At 38.6% G+C, this 27822-nt stretch overlaps 1 protein-coding gene across 6 annotated transcripts in view; it reads left to right on the forward strand.

The window, feature by feature from the left end:
* Positions 1–27822, forward strand: part of LOC134543362 (protein lap4) — a 237352-nt gene that overhangs the window by 76810 nt on the left and 132720 nt on the right. For all 6 annotated transcript variants that reach the window (XM_063388350.1, XM_063388353.1, XM_063388354.1 and 3 more), the window contains exons 3-7: positions 21172–21250; positions 21880–21969; positions 23312–23432; positions 25018–25092; positions 26671–26888. In XM_063388350.1, coding sequence (XP_063244420.1) covers positions 21172–21250; positions 21880–21969; positions 23312–23432; positions 25018–25092; positions 26671–26888 — 583 coding nt within the window. The remainder of the gene's footprint in view (positions 1–21171; positions 21251–21879; positions 21970–23311; positions 23433–25017; positions 25093–26670; positions 26889–27822) is intronic.

Here is a 27822-nt window from a genome sequence, read left to right on the forward strand (position 1 = left end):
CGAGAACCCTATACTTTCCTGTCATTTGTTGTTGCCTACCGCTGCACATGGCTGGGAGTATTTTGTTACGGCCCATTTGAGCGCGGGAGCTCCCATGACGATCTTGAAATGCATCCACGCCCAGAAGTGCAGGTGCAGAGTTCCCGCACACAGGGAAATGTATCCACGCCCAGAAGTGCCGATGCAGAGTCCTCGCACACAGGGAAATGCATCCACGCCCAGAAGTGCCGGTGCAGAGTTCCCGCACACCGAAACAAGTACAGTGCTTACAGTGCTTACAGTGCTTACAGTGCTCATGGCAGAAATCGTGTATTGGAGGGAGTGAGTAAGTAAGTGCCAGTTGAAATGCACCCGCAAAATAAGGATGAGAGACGCTACAGTTATGGCGAATTTCCCCAGATATTACGTTAAATCAGTCTTCCCCAGTGGAAGAATTGTTCAGATAACGATACATAGGGGCATGACGATTTCGCGAAAAGATTTCGGGACTAGATGAAAGTTATAACACTGTAGCATCGTCTGTGTTTTGTTATTGGGTGAGTTTCTTCCAGGTACCTATCGATTGTTACAACACCAATCACAGTGATTCTGTGCGGAAGCAAACGCGTCCTGAGTGGCTTGGTCAAGTAAGGCAACGACTTCTCTTACAGACGGCCGCCAATCACAAGGAAGAAACCACAGGCGCGGGTATACCTTGTTGCAGTCTATTAAGTGTTCAGATCTTGTCGCGAAATCTGCATGCCCCTAACGATACAAGATGGTTGTGGCTAAGAAGTGTGTGTGTGTGTGTGTGTGTGTGTGTGTGTGTGTTTCCTCTTCGGGGACCGGTCTGAGGGAGAAACCAGCTGTAAGGTTTTCTCGCGGACCCGCGCGGCGTGCTTTTAGCGAGATGCTCTCACCTCCCCCCCCCCCCCCTCTCGTGTGCTGGCGCTGTGCCCCGCGGGGGCGGGTCCATCACCGGCAGGTCTGGCATGTTGACTTTTATTAATGCCCGCCCGTCCACCACGTGCACCGCAGCCGCTCCTGCGATCTCGCGCGAGCTCCTGCCAACCCCTGCCTTCAGTGTGGGGATTCGCTGGACTCGATGGACAATATGCCTTACGTCTTTCCACTTTTTGACGTGAATACGTCTTTAAAATTTCTTCCACAGCGGGAGGCAATTAAAAAAAAATTGGTTGTCTGTAAAGTCGGTTTACGGACGATAGTTTAACGTTACAACGTCATAACAAAACATTGATGGAATGATTGCATACTTTTATCAATAAAATTGAATCTTTTTTTTATTGAATTATCGCTATTTTGTATGGATACAAAGAAGGAGTGAAATTAAATATACAATTTAATTGATAAATTTACTTTTATTTGCACTCATTAATTCAAATATGTTTATTACTCTAACGAAGAGATTATTTTAAGTATAACTTTTATACATGTTTGCTATTTAACATCTTCCAATCTGTGTTATTCTGTTAAGGATAGGACGATGATAGGAAAAGTAGGAAACGAATGGGAGTGTTTTAAGTTTAATGTGCCTCGAATAAGTCAAATCGATGGTTGTTCCAATCGAGTGGAAGAGAGATAGATGCGGCGCAAGCGTTTAATGAGCGTAACGAGACATCGTAACGGGACAATGTGCGTTGCGGGACACTTTTTCGTTCGTGCAGCCGGCGTTCATCGATTTATTAGACGTCACGTCAAAAAAAACAACTAATACCAACATCGGGGGATACAGTTTGCTGTTGCAGCTACATATCTACCATCTCCTTCCAAAATTTAATTACACCACTGGATAGCTAAAGGATGAAATGATTCGTTACGCTTAGTGAGGGCTGTGTGGCATCGCGCGCGGTGGAGGGGGAAGCGCCGCCATTTTGAGGTCACTTTGCTGCGTTTCGAGATTTCCATTTAGTATAACTTTTGACTCGGAAAATCTACGACGTTCGTTTAGGTTTTAATCGTCAGCCCTCGTCAAAGTCTATCGATCGCATAAATAAAACATCAGTGTAAAATAGTGGCAGTGAATATATAATGTTAAAAAAAAAAAAAATCAAAATATATAATGTTGACCTGTATTGGTGTATTTCATTTTTTCTGTAAACAAACTGCTTGAACCGAACTGAACTTGACGGCGTGGCGGGGAGATGTCGACCGCTCCGGCGCGGCGCGGGCGGGACCTCCGACGGAATTCGGGGCCTTGCCGCGGGCCCGTCAGCGGAGCGATCCGTCACGGTTGCTAGGGAATGGCCGGTGACGTCACACCGCCCGCCGCTCAGGAGGCCTGCTGCTGCTGCTGCTGCTGCTGCTGTGGCGGTCACGGGAGTGCATTAGTGTCGGCGAGCTCGTGCACTCACCAAACGTCACATTCGAATGAAGAAGTGATTCAAGTCGCTGCAATCTCTACCGGATCTTTCATGCCTTAACATTATTATGAAAAATTTTTAAATGCAGTTTTAACTACTCATCCGCCGTCAGCATATTCTTAAATGCTTTTCGTACACAGACAACACTCTGATATACATCTGGCAGTTTTAAAATCGGATGGTTTCTTCTGAAGCTCTGCACACATTACATATTTTTTGCCCCGGTAGGCTCCTTCCATGTGCTGTTCTTGCTCAAGAAAGCCTCTTTGGATCTTCCTGAAGCAACCCCCCCCCTCCTTTTTTTTTTTTTTTTTTTTTTTTTTTTTTGCGATTTGAGGAAAAACTGCCAATGTCATCTTAATTTCCCTTTTGGATTCTTCAGTTATATCAACGATTTGAAATTTAGAAGAAATAGTCATAAAGACGATCGATCCTTTCATCTTTGTGGTGTTTAAGCCACTCGTCAAAAAAACTCTACCTTTGTGATAGAGAGTAGGCTATCTGGAAAAAAATAAAAGCCATTGTTATAGTCGAGTCTGCGGTATAAAACAAGAATAATTATTATTATAAACAGTGTTTCTAAAACACATAAAAAACACAGCCGGGATACATGAGTCTACATTGCTTTCCCAGGCTTTCAATAAATTGAAGACGAAAAAATAATTGAAATATTTTGTGCATATTAATTTTTTGTACATTAATATTGAACTGATGTAAGTTTATACATACGTAAAAATAATATACATACCTTCATCAATAAAATCCATCACTAAAACACTTGACTTTTAAGCAAACTGTCAGAGAGAGGTGTTGTCGTATTTGTCAAGAAAATTCAACTGACCTATTTTTTTCTATTGCAGTCAACTCATTACTTACTATCGGGAACCCATGACTCATCAATCTGGAATGTAATACGTATACAATTCCTGGAAATTGAGGTTTGGGAGTGTTGCTGACGGTAACCTGTCAATAATTTCCGGGGAACTGATAATGAATTTTGTCCACCCAGCTTGATCTGCGGGACTCACTGTGCGGCGGTTAGCCCAGCCGTGTCGACGACAATGACCCGGTGACGACCCGGCGATGTCCCGGGCCGCCAGCCTCTATCGCCGCCCAGGGGGGCGTTCCAGCTTATCTGGGCAACTGCCGCAGCCGTGTTCCCGCCGAGCGCTCGCTTTCAGACACACGCCAGTTCGAACTGTGCGTTCGTCAGCTTGGAACGGAGGTCGGCAATCGAACCCAAATCAGTCGGGATGCACTCCGTATTCGAGCAGGGATCCCGTAGACATTGAAAACTCAGGGAATTGAAAAGGTGTCATTGGAAACCCGGGGAAACACAGGGAAAATTACAATGTCAAAGTACAAAACTACGAAACGATAGGCAAGTAGTAATTCTTCATAGACTGTAAGATCTTTGTGTCTGTGAAACGAATGTACTCAAATCGTAAATTTATATACAATTAATGATCTGTATTTAATTTTTGGTAGTATTGACTGTAAGGTATGCAAACAAGTATGTATGGATTTGAAAAATGAAGCAGTGCCAAATATCTACCATAGTCTTTTGCATGATCACAGTGCTGTTAATGATAACAGAGCAAAACTTGATGTTGCGCTGAAAAAACACTAATTTATGGTCAGTTTTGGCATTTCATGCATTTTCTTTGAAATTTGTTTTGAGTAATTTGTATTGTATTACATATAAGGTCCTGCCAGATGGACTGGCTTGGCGGGGAAGACTCATTGGAATTTGCTGAGTGGGGAACTCTGTCGAGTAACACGGGATGACGGTCGAGCTCATTACGAACGACGACGGGTGAAGTGACGGAATTGATGGATGGGGGAGAGACGGGAGTACCCCGATGAGACCCGGCTCACGACGACGTCCGCCACGTTTTACCGGGAAATTCACTTTTGCGCTGAAACTTAACACTTTGCACTTGAGAAGCCTAAGATGTACATCAAGTTCCGTCCCTGCCCGAACACGCCCGAATATTCACCTTCGGCCATCCTCGGGATTTGTTTTATTTTTGCGCAGGAAAAATGAATTCAAATATTAAAAGTGGTCGTTTAGGTTAGCTATATTAAAACACTATGGACGGTTAGTTAGGTTAGTATAGCTACATTAAAATAAACAGAGAAATATAAATATATATAAATAAACCCGAGGTTGGCCGAAGGTGAATATTCGGGCGTGTTCGGGCAGGTACATAGCTTGATGTGCATCATAGGCTTCCCTTTGTACTTGGCATGAACCAGAGTGGCGCGCGCACTCGGGTCTTACTTCAGCCCGTGTCGCTGAAGCCGGGTGCGCGGTTGAAAACGTAACAGCGACGGCAACAGTCGGTCTGTGCGCGCAAGATTAGACCACCGTGTTTTCCAACCTACTGATTCACAACAGCGCCTAGGGAAGTGAATATGCTTTATTTCTGTCACGGACGCACGTAGAGTAGATTAGGATGCCATTTTGGCGGAACTAGAGATTGATTCATCAATGAAATTGTTGCAAGAAATTGTCTAGATATTACAATGCTCAGGTGTGATTGATTCCTGCTTTAAAAATTAATGCTGTTACTTATACAAAAAGGTATTAGCAATTAATGTAAATATAAATGTTTCGTGGTTATAATGATTAACTAAAAAATTGGCATAGCTCAAATTCATTAATATGTAGAAAAACTATGCTCACAAATCAACAGATATCTGATACATAGCAAAATTTCATTGGCTGAAATTAACAGTGAGATTTCAATTGTGAACAGATTTCGCACAGGTGGTGTGCACAGTTGTGTGCATGACCTTCTATGCACTCGGTTATGTTTTGTTAATTCTTAATTCAGCTTAAAAAGTGCTTAACAATCAACCTCGGGGAACTTCAAAGCGATTGCAACTTACAGCGACCTGTCACAGCACAAGACTCCAGTATTTATTACTGAGGGTGAAATCCTTTTACATTTTTTTTCAGTTGGCAGTAATTTCTATTTCTGTGAGTACATGATCATATATCAGCTTTAATTTATTTTTTGATTATACGGATTTTCAGTGGCTATAAAAGTACTGCTGGTGGATACGTCTGAGCGAATGAGAAACTGCGTTGGTATATTCATAAACTATGATAAATTCCAAGGCCATAGTACATACATGTCAGATGTCGTGAATATATGAATTTCGTAAACATTTCTAGCGTGCGGCGAGCCATGTGTAAATATTGAGAAAACAATGTATTTCCTCATTCCCAACCTATACAAGACTAGTATGGGGGGGGGGGGGGGGGTAATTTAAAAATTACTTGGAAAGGAGTTCCCGATCGTAAAATGATTATGGGAAGATTTCACGGATTTGTTATCCTAAGTTAACGTGTGGCGTCTCGATTCTTCGCCTACCCGGGCACACATACAGTGGTGTGCAGAGCTTCAGGAAAAGCAACGCGATTTCAAAACTACTCAAGATATCCGAGTGGGGTCTGTTTAAGAAAAGCATTTAAGAGTTCGCTGAAGGCCGAAAAAGTACTTCCGATTTCGGATTAAGTTTTTAAACTGTATTTTTAGAAGAGTTAAAATGGCTAAAACGCATGTTTTCAGAGTAATTTCTAGGCGTAAAACAACCGGTACAGATTCTTGAAAGCACTTGCATTACAAATTTATCTTAATTTCTCGGCCATATAATGCTACGGTCACCGCTCAAATTTTAAAGTTATCCTGTGACAACGAGAAGAATGCGCGTCAGTTCAGAGCCTTGCGTTTAAAGGCTATACCGCGCTAGGAATACCAGCGAGCGTCGCGCTTATCATCCCGCCTCACTAACACACACACACCGCTGTCGAGGCGGGGTCCTTGAGCCGGTGTGTATATCCGTGTGAAGTAAAACCCTGGCGAACTAAAGTGCGATCGGAGACTCGGGCATGGAAGCCTCGCCTGTTCCCCCGGACGTAAACTGGGGCCGCAGCCGTGACGCCCGTGGACCGAGCGGAGGGGGGGAGACGAGAAGCGCCGTTATCGACCGCAGGACGTCGCTGGGAACTTGCGAAATTTGTTATCTGGCGAGCGCGCGCGCGGGGCACAAAGAGCCCGTCCGGCCGTCTGGCGTCGCGCGGCTCGGCCCAAACTGGACAGCAGTGGCGCCGGGTTCAACATGATAGTCGGAGAGCTAGATGTTGCATGGCTTTCATTTGTACATGCCGAGAACCAAAATAACTAATGTAATAAAAAACAAGCTAGTTTAAACAAAAACGTCTGGTTTAATAATAAAAAAAAATGGGTTGTGGCTGTGTCATGGACACGGCCGTGTGTTGTACGTGAATACGTGTACGTAACAGAGGCAATATTTTCTATACAAAATATAAAATACGTTATTTTATAGATGTTATAATCATGTTTGGACACTAAGAAGTCTAGTATAGGACGACATATTTTTTGAATTTTATTATTTTATTTTAACTATATAAATTCACTGCAACTATTTTACACTAATGTTTTATATATATGCGATCGATAGATTTTGACGAGCGCTGACGATTTAAACTCAAACGAACGTCGTAGCTTCTCCGAGTCAAAAGTTATACTGAATGGAACTCTCGAAACGCAGCAAAATGACCTCAAAATGGCGGCGCTTCCCCTTCCACCGCGCTCGATGCGTCACAAGTCCTCACTTGGCGTAACGAATTATTTGATCCCTTAGCTATCCAGCGGTGTGATTAAATTTTGGACGGATATGATAGATATGTAGCTGCAACACCAAACTGTATCCCCCGATTTTGTTGTCATTCTTTTTTTTTTTAATTGCCTCCCCCTATGGAAGCAATTTTATTCACGTCAAAAAAAATATTTCCCCCCAACTGTGGTTAAAATCCACTGCGGTAAGTTTTAGCCGCAGCGACAGAAGCACTTGGTTACACCGGCGTGTGTCCCGGCGAGCTGGTTGGGAGGCACAGTCGCCTCGTCACTTGCTGTGCGCGCCCTTCTCGGCTTGAGGCCGCGCTATCGCCAGTCCACGCGGTAATCTAATCTGGCGCGGTCGGGAGCTCTCGCGGGTGAAATCCGCCACCTGACGCTCCGCACACATTTGGAAATGCCAGTGTTCTCCAGGGGTAGACACCATCTCGGTTTCATCAGTCTTCAGACAATAAACATTTTCTGTCGCTTTTTTTTTCTCCCATGTGTGTAATATCTTAGCTCTCGGTATACGGCGTTTGGTAGGAGTGGTTTCTTGAATGGATAGGGAATGTGTAAGTAACCACGGTGCTGCCATCTGTGGCGGATGGCGCGAACCAAAGGGAAACTTCGTATCTATTTCAACAGTTTATAAAATTTTTAACAAGATGGGTAGTATTATTATTTTTTTTTCTTCGAAAATTGGGTCCAGTATTTTTTAGAAGTATTTTTCGCTTTTATCGGAGCAGTTTCATTATTTAGTTTAACATTTCGCTCTGCAAATCTAAATGATTCAATAGCCGACGTAGCTGCTCCGGCAAAGATTTCTAGCGGCGGCGGGTTCGGGAACTACGTGCGATTCGCGTACAGAAATGCAGTCGAAAACACAAATTTCCGTATGTTTATCACGTTCTGCATTGTTTTATAAAGATTTCTACGTTAAATTTGGTGCCAGAGTGTCGTATTATAAGTGCATTAGCAACACGAGAACACATGAATATGATCGTTACCGAAGTTAGGTGTTACATATCTCACGCGAGTACTGAAAGACTCACATTCTTTTTCTTCTTTTTTTTTCCTTCTAAATTTGGCTTTGTTAAAGCGTAGTGTGTAATGCAATTGAATACCTGAAGTTAATAGTGACTGGCTGCAACAAATAGTTTCGCCGTGAAGTCATTGGCGTTTGGAATGGAATCTATTTTTGGGAACGACTAGAAATACAATAATACTGCCAGTATGCACTGAGTTACTGTGTTTGTAAGTCACTGTAGAATCTGTTCTTTAAACAATTAATTATTGTAATGGACCACGATTGTTCGTGCGTGGCGATTGGGAAGGGGCATGTATTTCCAGCTAAAAGTTTTTTTTGAGAGTAGATGTGTGATAAAACACTTCAGCATCGTCTTGTGTTTCGAGACTGGTCGAACTTCTTTCAGGTCAACGTCTACTGCCAGCACACCAATCACATCAGTTCTGTGCAAAAGGAAACGGGTTTGAATGGTTTGACCAAATAAGGAAATTACCAATTACAAGGCGGGGGAAAAAACCAACTGGCACAGACATTCCTTACTTTTTTTTTGCAGTACATTGAACGTTCACAGAGTTTTATCCGCGAAAAAACCCCTACGAATCAATTGCGGGCAGTGCAGTGAAGAGATACTTCTGCGCGAGCGAAGTGAAGTTACATAGTCGGTAGTTCCCTGGCCGTGTGGCATTCACTTTCGGCCTTCCACAGGCGATGCTTTTGGCAAAAAAACATTGTAAAAATACCGTTTATTGCGTCGGTCATGTGGCCTATTTTCAATTTTATTTGTACGATTTCAATACCACTGCAGCTCAGAGAGATTGCGAAATTTTGCGTTGCACCATCAGACCGCTATTTTTAATATCTATAGCAACAACTTAATTTTAACATGCTATTAAAAATAAACAGAATTTGTTATGTACAGGGCACGAATTAAAATATTTTCCGAATGACGTTAAAAAAGTGACTATTGGTTTAATCAGTGTCATGTGACGTGTTCAAAATTGTTCGTTCTCAGTAGTAGTACCAATGCTCTGCATAAACAGCTTCATGTGGTTTTCGGCGTTTGTAAACAAACATGTGTTGCTATGCAAGTGACATTTGGGAAGTTAGTACCACTCTGGTACAACTTGTGGTAACTGTCGAATTCGTGACAAGTTACACGACTCAAACTTTATTAATGCTGGTACAGAATTGTATGATGAAGTACAGCATTGAGCCGGTTAACCCCTTGCACAAAGTCATTGTGCCGCAGATTCCGGGGGGGGGGGGGGGGGGGTCAAATTTGCGCCCCTGAAACCAGTTATAAAGGATTCTTTTGGGGGAAAGGGGGGGGCACAGGGCTGTCGTACCAGTGGGAATCCTGGGTGAGTTTCGACATGGTTTTAATGCTTGGGCTTACCCTGATAGAATGAAAATTACAAATCTATTGTCAATGCAGTTCATAGGAAACCCTACAAGTAATGCGATACCAACATATCACTTTTGCAGTTTGGGGCGTGAAAAGTCGTACGTAAATAATAGGAAGAGGTCCTGACAAAATTATTTGCCCAAGGTTCCTTGATTTCTCTCGATATCCCATGGGATGTACCAGGCAGAGTTTTGAATACGTCACTGATAGGCTCTTGAAGAAAATGATGTGAATGCGGTTCGTGTGCGTCAAATAAATTATATTTTAATATTGTCTGTTTTCGTCTTTTATTAATCGCATGTTGCCCCAGGGTCGTCGGTTGCAGGTTTTTATACCACCATGTTCTTCATCTGGAACGAATGGTTATAAAAGATTATTTTTAAAACGAACCACGAAACTGTTATACATACTCAACTGGCTATTGTAGAAAAGGGTAGTTTTTATACTAAACATGCTATTTTTTATGTACGGACATGATTTTATTTTTAATGTATTGAAATTGGTACCATACCACCATTGCATGATGAGAGAGATAAAATCGGGGTGGTTACAGGTATGGAAAACATTGGAAAGTGTAGGAAAGTGTTCATGGATAACCTGGAAATATGGGAAAGCCTTTGAGAGGTCGGGAAAATCAGTTACTAGTTATTAGCTAAATAATTTCCTTTGGAAGTTTTAAAATTCACTAAATGCAGAAATAAATATCTCGTGTTTAAGGTTTTGGTTGTCAAACAATATTATGTTACGGGATGAATTTGTATTAAAAGGATTAAAAAAATCTGTATAGTATATGGTCAGGGTTCTCTGAAATGCGAGTCCAGTACCCCATCATTAGGACAAGTACACTCCCAAATGCCCAGTCACACAAGTCAAATTTTCGGGTCCAACATATTCCATATATGTGTGTCCAAATTTATGATTTTGACTTCAGTGATAACGTCACAAGCGCAGCCATATTTGTTTGACAAGTTAGATGACTTGAGTTTCCATCAAACATTTCGAATATAGGACAGGTTCTAAAATATTTCGGCAGGTGGATGCAATCAGCCAATCAAAATCATGCCATGTCTATTTACGTCGCAACTAAACTTTAAACCGGCCAAGAACAACACATGAGTGATTAAAGAGGTTGTAAAAGTTAAATAACAAAAATCTCGTATGCAAAATAATTTTATGTTTAAAAAGGAAATAATGTTTTTATAACTATCACTGAAAGTTTATTTTTATTATGCAATAAATATTATTGTGAGTTAAATGTATGTTTAAAAAATTACAAATGCACAAGTAGCACAACGAGTTAAAACAATTCCGCCCAGTACTGTGATGCGTTATTTAATTTCAAAATTATATTAAAATAGGAAAGTTTGAGGTAGCTCAGACCAAAAAGAAACTGATAGTGTGGCATGTTTTAAAACACATTTGATGGTATCAGTCCAAATTTATTTGATGGAGAAATTCGTAAGGTATTTTCTGTCCAATGGTAGCTGTCCAGCTGTGTGGTCAGATGTATTTTGAGACACGCGCGTGACAGAGGCACAGGGCCGGAAAGCACACACGGCGAGGGTAGAGGGAGACGCGCTGCGGTGGAGTTGCCGGACCGGCTCGGAGAGCTAGCGAGTGACCTTGAGCGCCTGGAGTCCGGGGGAAGGCAAGGTCGTCGCCCTCCGCGCGCGGCACACACCGCGCAACCGGCGCGGGCGTGTTTTGTTTCCCGGCCAGCGACGCGCGCGAACAACACTTCCGCCCGGTGGCCGTGCGACCACCTCTGTGCACCCCGCCCGTCTTTCGAACCGCCATCGAGACTTCGTTCGTCGAGCAAGCACGTCTCCAGAAGGGAGGACTGTGTGGGCGATAGCACCTCCCGAGACACCAATGTTATTTATGTGTACGTTAATACTTAATTCCATGTGTTCTATTAAGGTTCTGTATATGAGGCCATACATTTGTAAAGAAAAAAAAATATTCTAAACCAATTTCGGACTTAACTTAATTTCATTTTTTTTTTGCAGCTGCAAATTTGATTTTTACGATAGCCTCTCCCGAAAAAGCCTTCCTGGAGCCGCCATTTCGGTCAAGTGCGTATTGACGGGAAAAGATAGATCACATAACCGCGGGAATTAAAAAAAATACACGTGGTTAAATAGCACTCGCAAAATTGTTGTACTCTTGCTGTTATGGCAAACGGAGAAAAAAAATATTGTATGTATATATTTTAAAATTATAATGTTAACTGTTACCTTTTGTATTAATCTCAAATAATAATTGTTTAGGTCTCTTTCGTAGTTTTTTTTTTTAATAAACAGAATACACATGACAAGCAAAACTTTGTACCCATGTATTCCTTAAATAGTTATATTTTTGAAAATAGTGGCAGGCTACGTGCAAACTATTTGAGTAAACATCTACAGGACATCGCGACCCAGGCGTTTTTTTAACATCAAAATTCATCTAACTACTTCACGAAAACGCAATCAAAAAGCGTACATGTTGTCACATTATTTTACATTCAAAGGTCTAGCAATTAAGTCATTTCACGGTTACGCCCGAATAGCCCGAACATTTTTTTTTTTTGCTCCGAAGAGACGACCGTGTCTCAACGGACCTTGGTTGCGTAAGTAATATTCATTACATACAGTAAATAAGTAAAGAATTATCCTACTCGGCACAAATTAAAACAACTGACCAATCCTTTGCTTAAAATTAGTATGAATGTCTTCTCTCTAGTATGTTAATGTGTGGTATCGTCTTGCATATTTTTTTATTGTTTCTCATTTATTTTCCAGGAGATGCCGTGATACGATAAAATACTATAAACAGTGATGGCATTTGTTGTAATTGTAAATGACAGTGTAAACCTATGCTATGTGTGGTTATTTTTTATCAATAAATTGTTGGTTTCAAATCAAGATAACTCTTATTAGTAACTTCGATGATATATGTGAATTATTTCCAAGGCCACAATTTGTAATATGTTTTCCTGCCTTACTTTGCACGAGGAATCACCACACTTCGCTTTTTTTCTGGAGTTCGTAGTCCTCAACAAGCAAGCTTACAAAATGGGAATGAAGAATGACATTTTGTTCAGTTAAAAAGAAAAAAGAAAAAAATGAAATAGCCTTTATATAAGAATAATATCCGTGCAACATAACGTGCTCATTGTATTAAAGTTTAATCATTTAAAGTTTAAATCGCGTGGTGTGCGGGTAGCAGAAACACGCACCTATGCATATGACGTTTTTAGACGACAGAAACGTCCATGTGCACAGGACGAGTACATAACATATATTGGGACACGAAAGTGTGAAGCTGTGAATAAAAAAAAAGCGTGTAAATCGACTAGAAAGTTTGCCGTTAGTAATTTGTCTCGGCATTTGTTATAAGCACGTAGTCTTTTTGAAATCACATACATATTTTAATTATAAGTTGGAAGAACATTTAATTGATGCATTTCCCTGCAGCTTTGTAAGGGAGTAGTATCCTGAATTATTTTGCTTCGTTAATTCTACGAATTTGCTCATGCATATAAGTAGACTTCTAAAATAATTAATTTTAGTCGTACGTTAAAGGGTTTATAATTCAAAAAAGTGTTTTTTAATGGTTTGTAGAAACTCGAAAGCCAATTGATATTTAAATCGTAGAATGAAATATGAGCATGAAATATTTTGGTTTGCAGTTTTGAATTAATTGTCGATATCTTTTGTTGTATAATCATTAGTTTATCTGCCAGGAATCAATACAAATTATATTTTCCAAAAATCATAGAAACACGATTCATTTGGATTTAATTTTTAGAACACCAAATTGTTATTGGTTTATGCATGGAGTTGAAAATTTGTCAGGAAACTGCATGCTGTGACATAGTTGGTCACTTTTTAACCTCACCATTGCCTTATTGTTCCGCCAAAAAAATTGCGGAAATGGAGCCCGATAATCTCGGATGATCGTTAGTAAGTGTGAATGAGAATCTCCGTCGTTAAACCGTCAGTTTCATTTTAAAAAAAAAAAGTCCTTTGTATCTGTTTCCACAATGCGAACAATATACTTCAGCCGATGTTTGGCTCGTCTAACCAACATGGCGCAACAATTAGCTGAATGAAAAAAAAATACTTCACCCAGCTACCACGTAGTCATGCAGACGTGTCCTCTCCCCCCCCCCCCCTCCACTTTCCTGAATTTATTGAGAATCTGCTAACAATGACTACATACGAACGGTTAATTTAAAACTCCATACCGTAGATTACATGCATGTTCTTAGTTCATGCTAGAATTGATTTTTTTTAAGTTTCAAAAAAACCTTTTAATAAACACTGTTTAAATTAATTAAAACCTCGTATCTATATAAATAAAAATAATTTAAAGGTTTGTTCGTTCAAAACCTTAAATCTCGGACAGTTCTTCACCGATTGCTTTGAAAATTTGACAGAACGTTGCATTCGAATACGCGCGTGATTTTATGTACATATGTCACAGGTGTGGCATAGGTATATAGATAGGTGAAAACATATATTTGTAATATTTTCATTGCTATAGAGTGATATATATACACACATATATGTATGTGTATATATATATATATATAGACACATAGAGGTGTTTATATATATATATATAGACACATAGAGGTGTTTATATGTAGATATATGTAGAGAGAGAATGAGAGATAGATTCTTTGTGTATTTGTTTATTTGTTCCTAATTAAAACAAATTTAAAAAAATGATTGAGGCATTGCAACGCATGCTGACTGAGCATTAGCTATTACAAAAGTGTAGTTATGAGTGTTATTTACTATCATAAATAAAAGCACGATATTATAGGAGAAAAATAAGTTTCTTGTGAAATGTTTGAACATATTTTACGAATAAACAATGTTTAACGCTTCACTTTGCGTAGACTGTGTTTCCGCTACTGGCATGCAACTCGTGGCCTTGTGTTTGACACGGAAGCTTCGCCGGGGTCGGCCCGGGCGTGGTGGAAGGCCCATGCCCTCGTCTTGTCACCGCGAGCAGCGACAAGCTTCTGTTTTCTTACCGGAAAGGTTCCCGCTCCCCGCACGAAAAGAACGTCGCTTTGACTTTGTACCGTACCACGTTGCGTGATGGGACGTGAAATCGGGGTTGTTACAGGTCTGGAAAACTTTGGAAAGTCTGGGGAAAGTATTCACGGATAACCTTGAAATATACGAAAAACTTTTTTGAAAGGTCGAGGGAAAACAATGACTTGAAATCGAAATTTTTCTGTAATGTTTTGTGTTAGCTGAATAATTTACTTCGGAAGTATAAACTTCACCAACTGCAAAAATAAATTCTTGGTGTTTAAGGTGTGAGTTATCAAAGTAACTTGAGTTGCGGGATGAATTTGTCTTAAATTTAAAATCGCACGAGGAGGGTGAACAAAGATTATCTCCGCTCAGTATGAATATAGGCTTTAGGTATGTGATTTTTTAATAAAAATTTTGTCTTAAAAACAGATTATCGTTTCTTATTTTGAAGAAATAGTAACTATTCAAATTCACAAATAACGGGAAATTTTTTTTGTAAGGAAAAATTTGGAGAGTTGGGAAAACTGAATTTTTTTATATTCTGTAGCAACCGTGATTTAACTAGAATTTTTGTTTTTATTTTTAAACGTTTGTTTTTACGTTTGAAACTTTAAATTGCCAAGGGTACACGAAAATCTAAACAGGAATTATTTTTTGTGGTTTTTACTGTACAAGTTTAAATGAAACACGTGCCCCAATCCATATAAAAAAAGGCTTGTGCGCACATTTCTGGAGCCGCAGGACATTTCCGGAGAAAAGTTAGCGAAAAAGTCTTGCTACCGTGGGTATCGAAATGCCGGTTACCGTAATGCCGAAGACTAGCCTCTGGCTAGGCCGTCCAATGTCATAAAACCTGCATAGGTTCAACTATCGCAGGTAGTTCAGTCGTGCGGGGAGGAAATACGACATCCATGAAGCGAGCGGGATGTGTAATGAACGAGTGTGCGGTTGGCTGCAGAGTTGTGACGGGCAGAAAGTTCTACTGACGCCTCGAAGCAGCACACGTTTATTATCTTCGTTCTCAGAAATAAGTAGCAAGGTATGCAAGCGGCCCATTTCTTTACTGAGCTGTAACTAACAGAAGCAGCCTTTAGTTACGGCACATCCATAATCGCTTAGTGACTGGGCGACTTTCGAAACATTTACAATTCTGAAGGATTTCAAACGCCGGGTAAAATTAGATATCATCTCAAATCAATGTAAATAATATAAAGTAACTAGTAGCATTGTCTTTGAACAAAAAAAGTTTCATTTGTGTAGTCCATTTAATTCTTCTTATTGGCATGTCATAAAAGTATTTACATCTTATGCAGAAAGTTAGCATTGTTTTCTTTATTTCGAAGTTGTCACTCAGTTTATAAGGTTAACCGTAAATGTAAAATAATGACGGAAACGGTGTCGTTCAAAACAAATTATTCCATAAAATAAAATAAAAGTATGAACTCCTTTTTTCAAAGGACTAGGATAGCCAACCATTAGCAGCATTTTTGTCAGAAATGATGGATGAACATTCAGCTTTACAAATAAAAATGTTGATAAAGTACCTGTCAAAAATGTGCATTGGTCGTGAGATAGATATAAGGTTTTTTTTTCCGGAAAGGGAAATTTTCATAAGAAGGGTTAAAAAAATACGAAATTGGACATTTTAGTGACTGGCAAACTTTCTACTGATTCAGTAAAAGAGCATTGTAATATTTCAAGTATTTTTCCGTTTTAACAGTTGTTTGGATTAGGTTAACATTTTAAATGTGTGCTGTGAAATAGTGTGGATGATTTGTTATGTAAGCTTCATCTACCGTTCATAAAATACGAGGCTGTACTTTAGATTATACAGTTTATTTGGGATCGTGTCTCTTTGCTGTCGGGCAGGCTCATGTAGCTCTTAATTACAAGACAAGTTCCATGTATTGTTGACGCATTAGCTGAAATGACTATATTACTTGAATATTATTGAATTAATTTTAAGTTCATTGTAACAAATAAGTACTTTAATCTCTCATATGTATATTTTTTTTATTTCTCATATTCAATATTTTTATTTCGAGACTAAAAAGAATTAAATAAACGTATAGTTAAAAAAACTAAAACGCTTTTATTGTTGAATGAAATATAAAACTAAAAAATAAAATTTAAATTTAAGTTTTTTTTGTCCAACAGCCAAATAATGCACAACTGTGTATAACTAAAAACGTGGGGTGCTCTCTTCTTTCATTTTCGTAATGACTAAAATTAGTGACAAGTAATTTAAGACAAATTATATCCAGCACCCCAATACTAATTTAAAGTTCATTATTGTTATGAAGTTCATTTAGTAATTTTCGTAATGACTATGTCCTAAAATTTTCGTTATTACTGTATCTTAAAATTTTCGTATTGACTTTATCCTAAAATTACCTATTACAAATCATATAGTTATTACTGATAGAAAATTTAAGACAAATGATATCAAGCACGCCACGTTTTTAGTCATACAGAGTTGTGGTGCATTACTTGGCTGTTGGAAAAAAAAATGTATATTTAATTTTTACTTTATTCACGATAAAAGCCGGTTTTTTTAGTTTTATAAACTATAAGTTTATTTTATAGTAATTTTAGTTTAGATACTAATCAAGCAGCAGTAATGTTGACATATTGCTATGACCTTTTACGTAATAATGGGAAGAAAATGCATGTTTGCCTATTTTCTCTTTATTTTTTAAAATTGCCCCCTTATCGTGAACAACTAACTCCCAAAGAACACGGTGAGCCGGATGAGCCGGGATGTCTCGTGAGAGGGGTCGGCGGGTTGCCGCGCGCCGCGCGCCTGGCCGATGACGTAGGGAGGTTCGGTCGGGGCACCTGTGGCAGGGGTCGGGCGGGGAGGGACGCGCATCGATCTCGCACGTGTGGCGCGCGTCACTACGGCCACTACGTGGTCGGGTGGGGTAGAGAAGCCCGCGGCGCCGCGCGTGGCCTCGGCGTCTTTCGCCGGTCTGCAGCGACAGTAAACACTGTGGAACAAAATGATTTTACCGACCTAAGAAACACCCACGGGCTAATACCGGACAGCTCTCTGCTATCAACACATGTGATTTTGCGACAGATAACCTATTTGCACGGCGTGACATTTCAATATTTTATTTACGTGTATGGATTTCGAAGAACTGGAGGTTTATTTTTACAACAAATGTGTTTAACGATATAAAGATTTGCTAAGGGAATTTTTTTTTACTATAAAAATAAAAAAAATAAAAACATTGTTACTATGCACACATCTTCTGCTGTATTTCAGACTGGTGTAATAATAACGCCAGGTTTGTCACGTTTCGGGTGTATTTAGACGAACACTAGGCTATATATTTTTTGTGTTGTTCGGCACCTGGTTTATGATGTTTGTTTTACTCGTGTCAGACAATGTAAAACGTTCATTTAGATTCATGTATCACCCTTGAAATTGAATTTTCAGATAAAAATATCACCAGTTAACTTGGGAAAAATCTTTCGTGAGATTAATAGCCTGAGCTTGTTTTGGATGTATGAAGCTGGTGTCACATGGCCGTGACGAAATAAGCGCCCCGACCCCGCATGAAATAGATTATATTTCTAATTTTGGCGTGTCGTGCTACCCGACAGAAAGCAAAACGGAAACGGAAACCTTACAGAAGTAAACTTCAAAAATCTTTACCTACTACTTGGTATATCTTAATGCTGGAAAATGAAATTTTCCTTTTACGCGAGGGCACACTTAAATATTTTTAGCTTGCCTTCATCTGTTTATATGAACGAATATAATCGTGTTTATGTTCAATGTTGTTGTAGATTAATCGGGGAAGATTTAGTTTAAGAATGGACGAGTTCAGTGAACTGTTTGATAATACATTTCAGGCTCATGGTGTTCTGTATGACATTGGGTCGAAGGACTATAGAACTCAGCCCAAAAATAAAAAAAGCACGGACTGAGATAGCGTGTTCTTTTTCTCTTCTACACTGTTTGTAGTGTATTATATACTGCATTTTATGGAATTATTTGGCTTGGGACGATTTGCCGATAGCCAGATCAGAATTAGTCTGGTTATTGTTGTAGTATTGTGACCCTTATTAAATTTGTCGTGCTGGAGCTGTACGACGGTTTGTCAGGTTTGTCGTGTCGTGTTCGTCGTGGCATGTTGACTCTTAAGCAGTCACACAGCTAAAACGTTGTCCGACACTTTTGTCAAGCTAAATCCTAGAACTCCACCCACCTTCGTAATGCCGGTCGTTCCTGTGTTAAAAAAACACGTGGTATGTGGCTGGACTCTCATCCCGGTCCAGCTATTCTGATTTCCGTCCCACGTGGTTTTCCGATAGCGATTCCAGGCAAATGACAGGGATGGATCCCTTGGTCTCCCTGGCTTTTATGTACGTACATACTCGTCTCTGCTGGTATTTTTATGGATTGTGAGTAATCTCTTCAAGGCATCCGCCTGCCTGGGCACACACGCGGTATGTAGAGCTTCAGAAGAAGCCACGCGATTGAAAACTGCTAGGTATGTACCAAAGTGGTGCCTTTTTACGCCAAGTATTTAATAATACACTGAGGGATGAGTAGTTCTGTTACCGTATTTCGTTTTTGAACTGTATTTTGAGAAGAGTGAAAATTGCTAAATCGCGTGTTTTCAGAATACGTTTTAATCATGAAATTTCTGGTGCAGATTCTTGAAAGCACTTTAAGGGCCCCGCGTTACACTTTCATTTTTGCGCCTTACAATTTTATTGTTACCGCTGAAATTTCGTAGTTGCCCTATGCACGACGAGAATGACTGCGCCTTGCGCTTAGAGGAGATACTGCGCCAGACACCAGCGAGTATCATACAATCATCCCGCCTGACTAGCACCAATACAGTCCTGACTATGATCAGTAACACCTGGATATCTACCATTTTCTCCTGTTCCTAGATATATTGCGTTGAGGATGATCGTGGGAAGTTTTGCTCTCAGCAGGAAAGCGAACTGACCTACAATAACTTGGCTTATTACTCGGAAAACCTGCAATTGGGAACATTCTGTAGTGCGCACTACACTTGGCGTGAGATATATCGTGCGTGTGTAGAAAGAGAATGTTAACTCAAAAGCTCGCACGAGTGCGAGAATGTGTTGGAACTGAAAAAAAAAAAATCTTGCCACACGTAGTTAGTATTTCGACGCCTTCTTGCTGAAAGGAAACAGTAACAATTCCAATGTGTTTCGAATCAGCTGGAATGTACTGTGAAGTACATTCCAGGTCATTGGAACACTTTGGAATTCTTGTTAACAGTTTTTTTTTCTGTTCTGTCAAAGCAATAAAACATGATTGAATAAGGCAGGATATCCTTGGAAGTTATTTTAGTGCAGTCGTTTGCAGGAGTGACTCGTCAAAAGTCAGTAACTGTACGCTCGGGTTAACTGGAATGCACCGCACGCGGTTTTTAACCTTGCTGACGAACTGCGACTCGACCGCGCGCGCTGTTGACGCTTTCGTCCGCGACAGGAATTTGCCGACACGGCAGCCTCTGACGTCACGCGGCCAGCTGACACTACGTGCCTGTGGCGTACACGCGTGTTGAAGCCGCCGGCTGGCCTCCGCCCAGTTCCCTTGTCCTCTTACGTGATGCAAACGGGGCATTGTGCAGAGTTATCCAGTCTGGATTTATTTGCGTGTCTACCCAAAAACCGTATTGATAAACTGTTGACTAGGGGAAGCTCCACAATCCTAATTCCTCACCTGACAGTTCATTGACCTGGAATTTTAGCATATTACCACTGAATACACCCTTGGCGGTATCCAGTTGTATTTAAAAGTAAATCTTAAAATAAATAAAGGAATTTGGTTGTGTTTCTGATGCCAAGCTGTAGACTTACCCAAATATATTTTGATTTTTAAAATATGTTTAAAACGTTGAGGAGCATTGTTCTCGGAAGCAATTGTTTTGTGTAACATATATGCAATTGTATTTGAACGTAAAATGTTAAAGAAAGCAGTTGAATGTGTTTGTGATTCGAAACTATACAATTACCAAAATATTTTATGATTTTGAAGATATGGGTTATGAAGCTTTCATATAAATTGGATACCTTACGCAATAAGTAACAATGACTTTGTTGGAAAACTTTTTTTTCTTTCCTTATCTGATTGTACACTGAAATCTTACTAAACTATTGCTTTGGGAAAAATTAAGGATTATTTTCAAGATTGAATGATATTACAGTTTAAATAAATATTTTACTGGGATTGTGTTTTTTATTGGGATTATGTATTTCATTTGATATCATCACACAGACTTGTACCATTACCACATATATGTATAAACTGGTTAAAAAAAATATTAACGTACATACACACTATTTCTGATTCTACAGATTTTTTCTTTTTTCTTCATACTTTAGAGTTCAATATTATTTTGATTTATTTAAATCAGTCATTAATGATTTATGTTAATTTTTATATATTTATATGTATTTTGTGAAATTCAGTAACTATTATTTAACATATTAATGTCTTAACATTGGCGGTTAAAGGGTTCTCTTTGGCTGTAATATTAAATGACTGGTCAAATGAAAATTGTAAATTTGATCACTTAATTCATAAGCACTAACTTGTTACCCAAGTGACTCAGAAACCACTTTTCTCCTCCTATACATATAGATCAAGTACAGTTTATATCATTACATTATTTTTATTTTTTGCTTGCAGATATCCCAGACATTCCAGAGAACATCAAAAATTTGCGTTCCCTGCAGGTAGCAGATTTCAGCAGCAACCCTATCCCGAGGTGAGGCATCTGCTGTGTGAATGTAGTGTTTTCCAAGATTCTCCCCTTTATCATTTCTACCATTTGATATGAATATAGTTTCAAAGGCAGTGGTGAATTGAAGTAAATATAGGGTACTGTATAGTAGAATCTCCATTGTATATTGAATAAACTAAATATATATAAACATCAAAAATTTTTATGGAGAAAAAAAAACTGCATTCTCAACATACTCTTGATTATTGCAAAACAAAAATTTCTGGACAGTCTACCAAAGTGTTTTGTAAACATTAAGAAAAAAGAAAGAAAAAAGACCAAAACCAAAATTTGGCAACAAACGCTTAAAGTAAATGTTGAAGTAATATAAATATTACTGTTTTTGCAATAAAATCAAATCTAGATATTGTAATTATGTTTTTATGAAATTGTTTTCACTCATATAGAGTTTCAGAAATTTGTGTGAATTTGTATTTGATTGGTTCTACTGTATTGGAATTTAATTACTGTATGACATATGCTTAGCCCTTAAACTTAGATTGTTCTTGTTTGACGTTTAAGATTCACTCCCGTTACTCCTATAGTGACCAGATTATTTGACAACATAGGCTACCAGCAAGTGTGTTCATTCTTGTGTTTTTCTTTGATTGCAGGTTACCTTCAGGGTTTGTTCAGCTTCGCAATCTCACAGTTCTTGGCCTTAACGACATGTCGCTGACCAATCTTCCACCTGACTTTGGCAGGTAAGACAGTAAGACATGACAGATTCTGATTGCTGACTAATGTTAATAAGTTAAGACCTTCATTCACCATTTTATGCATGTATTAAAATTTTTTTTTTTTTAAGTTTTGCATACTTGATGCATGGATACAAGTGCATACACTCTGTTCAATATAAGTGAGCCATTTTTTGACGGGTGCTTCACCATTCATTCAGACTTGGCAGCAGAATATTGTGATGTGATAAAGAAAACAAAGATAAGTTTACTTTAGCTCTAGACTAGCTAATCAAGTGTCAATAACTATTTAGTAAATTTAACGAATATTCAGAATTCAAAGTTAAAATATTTCTTGGACTACCTGTTAACAAAAGTCTCGCCTTATCTTGAATTGTGTCTAGGCTCATGGCAATGTTAATTTAAAGCCTCTTGCAGAGTAAGGAACAATGGAAGGGGGGTGGAAAGGTATTATGAGCTGAGTTTTTAAAAGTTTTGTCTGATTCAGGTGTTTTGTCAGGGTGTACACATTCTGGAAAATCAGGGAGAATTGGAAATGGTAGGGGAAAGTCAGGAAATTTATTTGAAACCTGGAAAAGTGATGAAAATTGCCCAGTGATATTAATTTTCAGAAAATAATGTCATTTGCTGGAATATTTTTTTTTTTCAGATGTTATTTTAGTGCATAGCATACATGCTATAAAATGGTGTACTAAAGGTTCTTCGTTCTTTAAATTATTAATTCAATAGGGAATTTTGATTTAATACAATTTCTTGTACATACATCATTTCAGTTTTGCACTGTTTGTCATGGAAAAAATTCGAGAACGCAAATTAAGAATTTAAAATGAAAACTTAAACCCACAGATAACAAGCCTAAAATTAGCTGATGTCAAACAAACAAACTCAGTGATAAACATAAACAGGTATTATAGACAACACGACGACGACAACACAGACAAACACATTCAAACTGAAATATCGGACAGCTGTTTATGTTCACTGTTGGGTTCATCTGTTTGACATCAGCTGATTTAGACTTGTTCTCTGTGGGTTTATGTTTTCATTTTTAACTCTTAGTTTCCATTCTTGAATTTTTTCCATAACAAACGGTGGCATATTTCCAAGAAACTGTATCAAATGCAAGGTTCTGTTAAAATTAGGTCAGCTATGGGGATGGTAGGGACTGGATTTTTCTTAGTTCTTTCAGAAGATTGCATAGTACATAAATTATTTAAAAAAATAATATATTAAATGTGAAATTTGTAATTTTTGTCATGGAAAGTAGGGGAAAGTTAGGGAAATTTGATTATATGATTGTGTGGACACCCTGGTGGTGGTTGGTAGCAGTGTGCACTGGTGTTGGCAGCCTGTCGAGCCTGCAGTCCCTGGAGCTGCGCGAGAATCTCCTGAAGACTCTGCCCGAGTCGCTGGTGCAGCTGACGAAGCTGGAGCGGCTCGACCTGGGCGACAACGAGATGGAGGAGCTGGTACGAAGTCCCCTCTCGGAACCAGATCATTCAAATACATATATTTCACTTGTTTATTTTATTTTTTAATATTACAGTAAACTCCCTTTTATCCGCGCATGCTACGAAAAAATACAGCACATACATAAATCTGTATTTTATTACAAGTCAGCAAATTTGAACTCTACTGACGAGTGAATTGTGTGCAGTATACAGTTAAACGCCACAGGTCTTCTCGGAACTCGCGCAGTAGGCTGGCATGCGTTGCTATTTTTGTCTCTGTCCTACTTTGTTTCTAGTCGTATGATTGAGCACTTTTATGTTTGCATTACTGAAATGTATTGAATGTTAATTATTCAGTAAAATACTAAAATTTTAGCATCATATAACATTTTTTTACTGTAATTTGTAACTTTTACTGTTTATAAATGTTTAGATTTTAAAGTTGAAATTAATGTTTCCTTTTTTGTTTCCCATCTTCGGCTCTTTTGCTGATTATCCGCAATTTTCACTATCCGCGGTGGCCCTGCCACTTAATTTCGCGGATAATCGGGAGTGTACTGTAATTGTAACATGCCCACCGATGATTTGGTAACTTCAATGGTGTGCACAACATGCATACACGTACAAACTTGCATACAACAATCATAATTACGGAAAGAAAAACAAATGCACAACATACACAAAAGATATAAATAATATATGAAATATAGATAAAATAAAGAAAATAAAAAAATACAACAAATCAGGCATTATGGGCGGCATCTTACCACATGTTCGCTGGGACTATGAGTATGTGGGCACTACCTGCAGGGACCCAACCTACCATGCAGATAGACAGGACTGGCACTCGTGAATTTTGACTTAAACAAGTGCCCAAAGATACGTTTGATGCCCTGTCGAGTCATGAAAGGCAATACAGAAACAATACTGCAAGCTGTGGCTAAGTACGGGGAAAATCCAATATGGCGGGGCCTAGTCTCCTAAATGTATGTTTATACGAGCGCATAGAGGACTTAGTTTTGGATGACCAACTACGGAACTATGGAGGGTTATTTTTTTATTACAGAAACAATGACGCTTGTGTATTGGCGTTTCGCTCATTAAATCTCGCTCATGTAGCTTATTTATTAAGAAAGAAATCCTTTTGTAAAGTACTTAATATAATTATAAATCCTGAAATTCAAGTATTTTAGCTTTTTAGTAATTGAGTGGTTTGGGAACCTGTGTAATCTTTAAATTATTTAATGGTTCAATTAACTCTTGACTATATAAGAGAAAGTGTATTAGTTTGTAGTGTAGTATTTGGCATCTACTTCATTGCGTTTGTTTTACACCTGTTTTATTGTCTGCATAAATATGATTTTTAATGGGTGTGCGTAGATGCAGGCAGCTTTATATATAGATTTTTTTTTTTAATTATTAAATAGAAATTTACAAAAAGCAGTAGAATGTGCTGAACTTTGTTCGGATTTGAGCATTATTGTGTGTTACATCACAGCAGTGTGTTTACCTACTGTATGTTTGGTGGAATGTGGTTTTGTTTTGTCTTGTCGCAGTTCCTCTTGTCAGAACGACTTGTTTTGCAATGACTCGTGTGTTCCAGCCACCGCACATCGGCAAGCTTCCCGCCCTGCAGGAACTGTGGTTGGATCACAACCAGCTTCAGCACTTGCCGCCGGTGAGAGTCTTGAGCTAACCCAGCATGTGCAGCTCAACAGTGTCCCGTTCAGTGTCCCAGCCAGTGTGGCAGCTGCAAATAAATAAATAAATAAATAAATAAATAAATAAATAAATAAATAAATGCGTGAAAGCTATTAACTATAAAAGGTTGCGTATGGTAAAACTGCGTGGAAATTAATATTTTACCTTTGAAAACATACCATAAATCCAATTTTGGCATTTTAGTCACATTGCAATCACTATGAGAAATGTTGGAAATTGTATTATGGACTGTCATTTGGATAGGAAATTTGTTTTGCACACAAGAACGAATATTAAAAAATAATTATAAAAAAATACAAAAAAAATACTTAATTTATTTAACTTTATTATGTTATAGGTTTTTTTTTTTTTTTTGCTGTAAAAGGTTGCCGATTGTAAATATTTTCAAATACATACGTAGTTTCAGGGTTTGGAAAATCGTATTACTTTTGGTCCTGGAAAGTCTTTGAATTTTTAATGTCTGGAAAAAAATAGATTAGCCTAAAATAACATCAAATTTTATAAGTTGCCAGTAGTCATTGTTAGGTAGTTTGCCTTGGAATTGGGGTCAGAGTTCTTATAACATTCACAGCAGCTACTGTAGAATTGAGAGCATTCTCGAACATTCTCATAATTATTGTCTAGTATTTATTTGCTATATAATAATGGTGTTCTTATTTTAAAGGTGAAAGTTAATTTGATCATTATCAGGAATACTTCATGTAAATGATTTCAACAGAAAAAGATTTAAATTCATAACTCATAACAGTACTGTCAATTTGTCCTTGAAAATTTTAAATTTTGAACCCTTGAAATATTAGTTTAAAAGACTTCGAAAATGCAACCGAGATATCTGTAAGAACTGTGTGTATTGCATTGATTATTTATCCGGGAAAATTGTAGAATTATTAAATTGCAGTAAGCTGTATTTTTTTTTTATAAAAAAAAAGCTAGGCACTTTATTTTTTGATAAGTTATCTTAAATCAATACCCACATATTTTTATATGTGATATTGTATTTTGTCCCATTGTGAAGTTTTAATCACGTCAAGACAGAAGAAAGCTTGTTTTGTTTCTTAAGAGGCCACTCCAGTGTTTCAGGGGCACTATGCAACCCGCATTAACATCATAAGATTCAATGCTATTTTCATTTTGCTTATAACTAATTAACTAATATAGATTTCGAAATGATGCTTGCTTGATATGTAAGACAGCAATGCTCTTATCAAAGCCCCTTTATTCAAAAACGTGCATAAATTATGGTTTTATACTAATCTTTACTAATATGCATAGGTGTATTTTCTAGGTTTGAACCATAATTTATGCACATTTTTGAAGAAAGGAGCTTTGATAAGAGCCTCATTGTCTTACATATCAAGCAAGCATAATTTTGAAATCTATATTAGTTAATTAGTTATAAGCAAAATGAAAATAGCATTGAATCTTATGAGGTTAACGCGGGTTGCGTAGTGCCCCTGAAACACTGGAGTGGCCTCTTAAGTGTTGCAGAGCGAGGTTGTGCAGTTATGGAGTGTGTGTTATCGATGTGTGCCAGGACATCGGCAACCTGAAGAAGCTGGCGTGCCTGGACATCTCTGAGAACCGGCTGGAGGACCTGCCGGACGAGGTCGGCGGCCTGCAGAGCCTCACGGACCTGCACCTCTCGCAGAACGTGATCGAGACGCTGCCCGACGGCGTTGGCAGCCTCCGCAAGCTGGCCATCCTCAAGGTGGACCAGAACAGGCTCGCCGTCCTCAACGCCAACATCGGCAAGTGAGTTGCCCCGGCTCCCCCCCGAAGCTGAAGGACTGGTCACGGAAGTTACTGGAACGGTGCACGGAAGTCACGAAATATCTGATTCCCAGCAGCCTTTTTCTAGCTTGCATTTGGTTTTTAATGCGTAACTTCAGTTTACTGTCACACGTCAAATATAAATACATATTTGGAGGTTGTCCACTTATAACTAGGGACACCTGTATTTCGCGAATACATTTCGTGTCAAGGTATTTTACAAAATACTCTAGCTTTTCTCCTGTGGTTATTGGCTGAGGTCGGTGGGAGAGGTGTCGTCCCGCTCTTGACGGGACCAATGAGAATGTGGTCACCGTATTGCTGCACCCTCACAATTTGCCATGACTCTTAGAAAAAGCTACAGTGTTTTGTGAAATACTTTGACATGAAATGAAATCACGAAATACAGGTGTCCCTACTTATAACACATGAAAATCATAACTCAAAATTTTTAAAAAAATATAAATTGGCGTGTTATTTTGAATAAATCTAGTTTGGTTTATATTTTCATTTGTGTTTTTTTTTTCTTAATGATTTTTTTCTGATTCCTTAAATGATTTCTTAACCGTTCATGCTGCCTGGTGTCACTTTTTTTGAAAGCAGAGTCATGGTCACAGGCTTAATGAACACCAGCAGGTAAAAAAAAAAACCTTAAACACTAAATAAATAATGAACTGAAACTAGAACAAAGTGTCCCTAGAACCTTAAATACAGAAGAACACTTCTTGGTCAAATGATTGCTGGTCTTATAATCTATCACGTTTAGAACTCAAAATATCAGACAAACTACATATTGATTGTGTAGCTTTCAGCATCTGGCTGCTTGCAGTCACGTAGATTAGTATTGAAACACAATTATATTTGGTGATGTTTTAGTGTTTTTAAACATGTTACAGATTAGGTAATAAAAATCAAA

The sequence above is a fragment of the Bacillus rossius genome (assembly GCF_032445375.1).
Source record: "Bacillus rossius redtenbacheri isolate Brsri chromosome 9 unlocalized genomic scaffold, Brsri_v3 Brsri_v3_scf9_2, whole genome shotgun sequence".
In the NCBI taxonomy this organism is placed as follows: Eukaryota; Metazoa; Arthropoda; class Insecta; order Phasmatodea; family Bacillidae; genus Bacillus; species Bacillus rossius.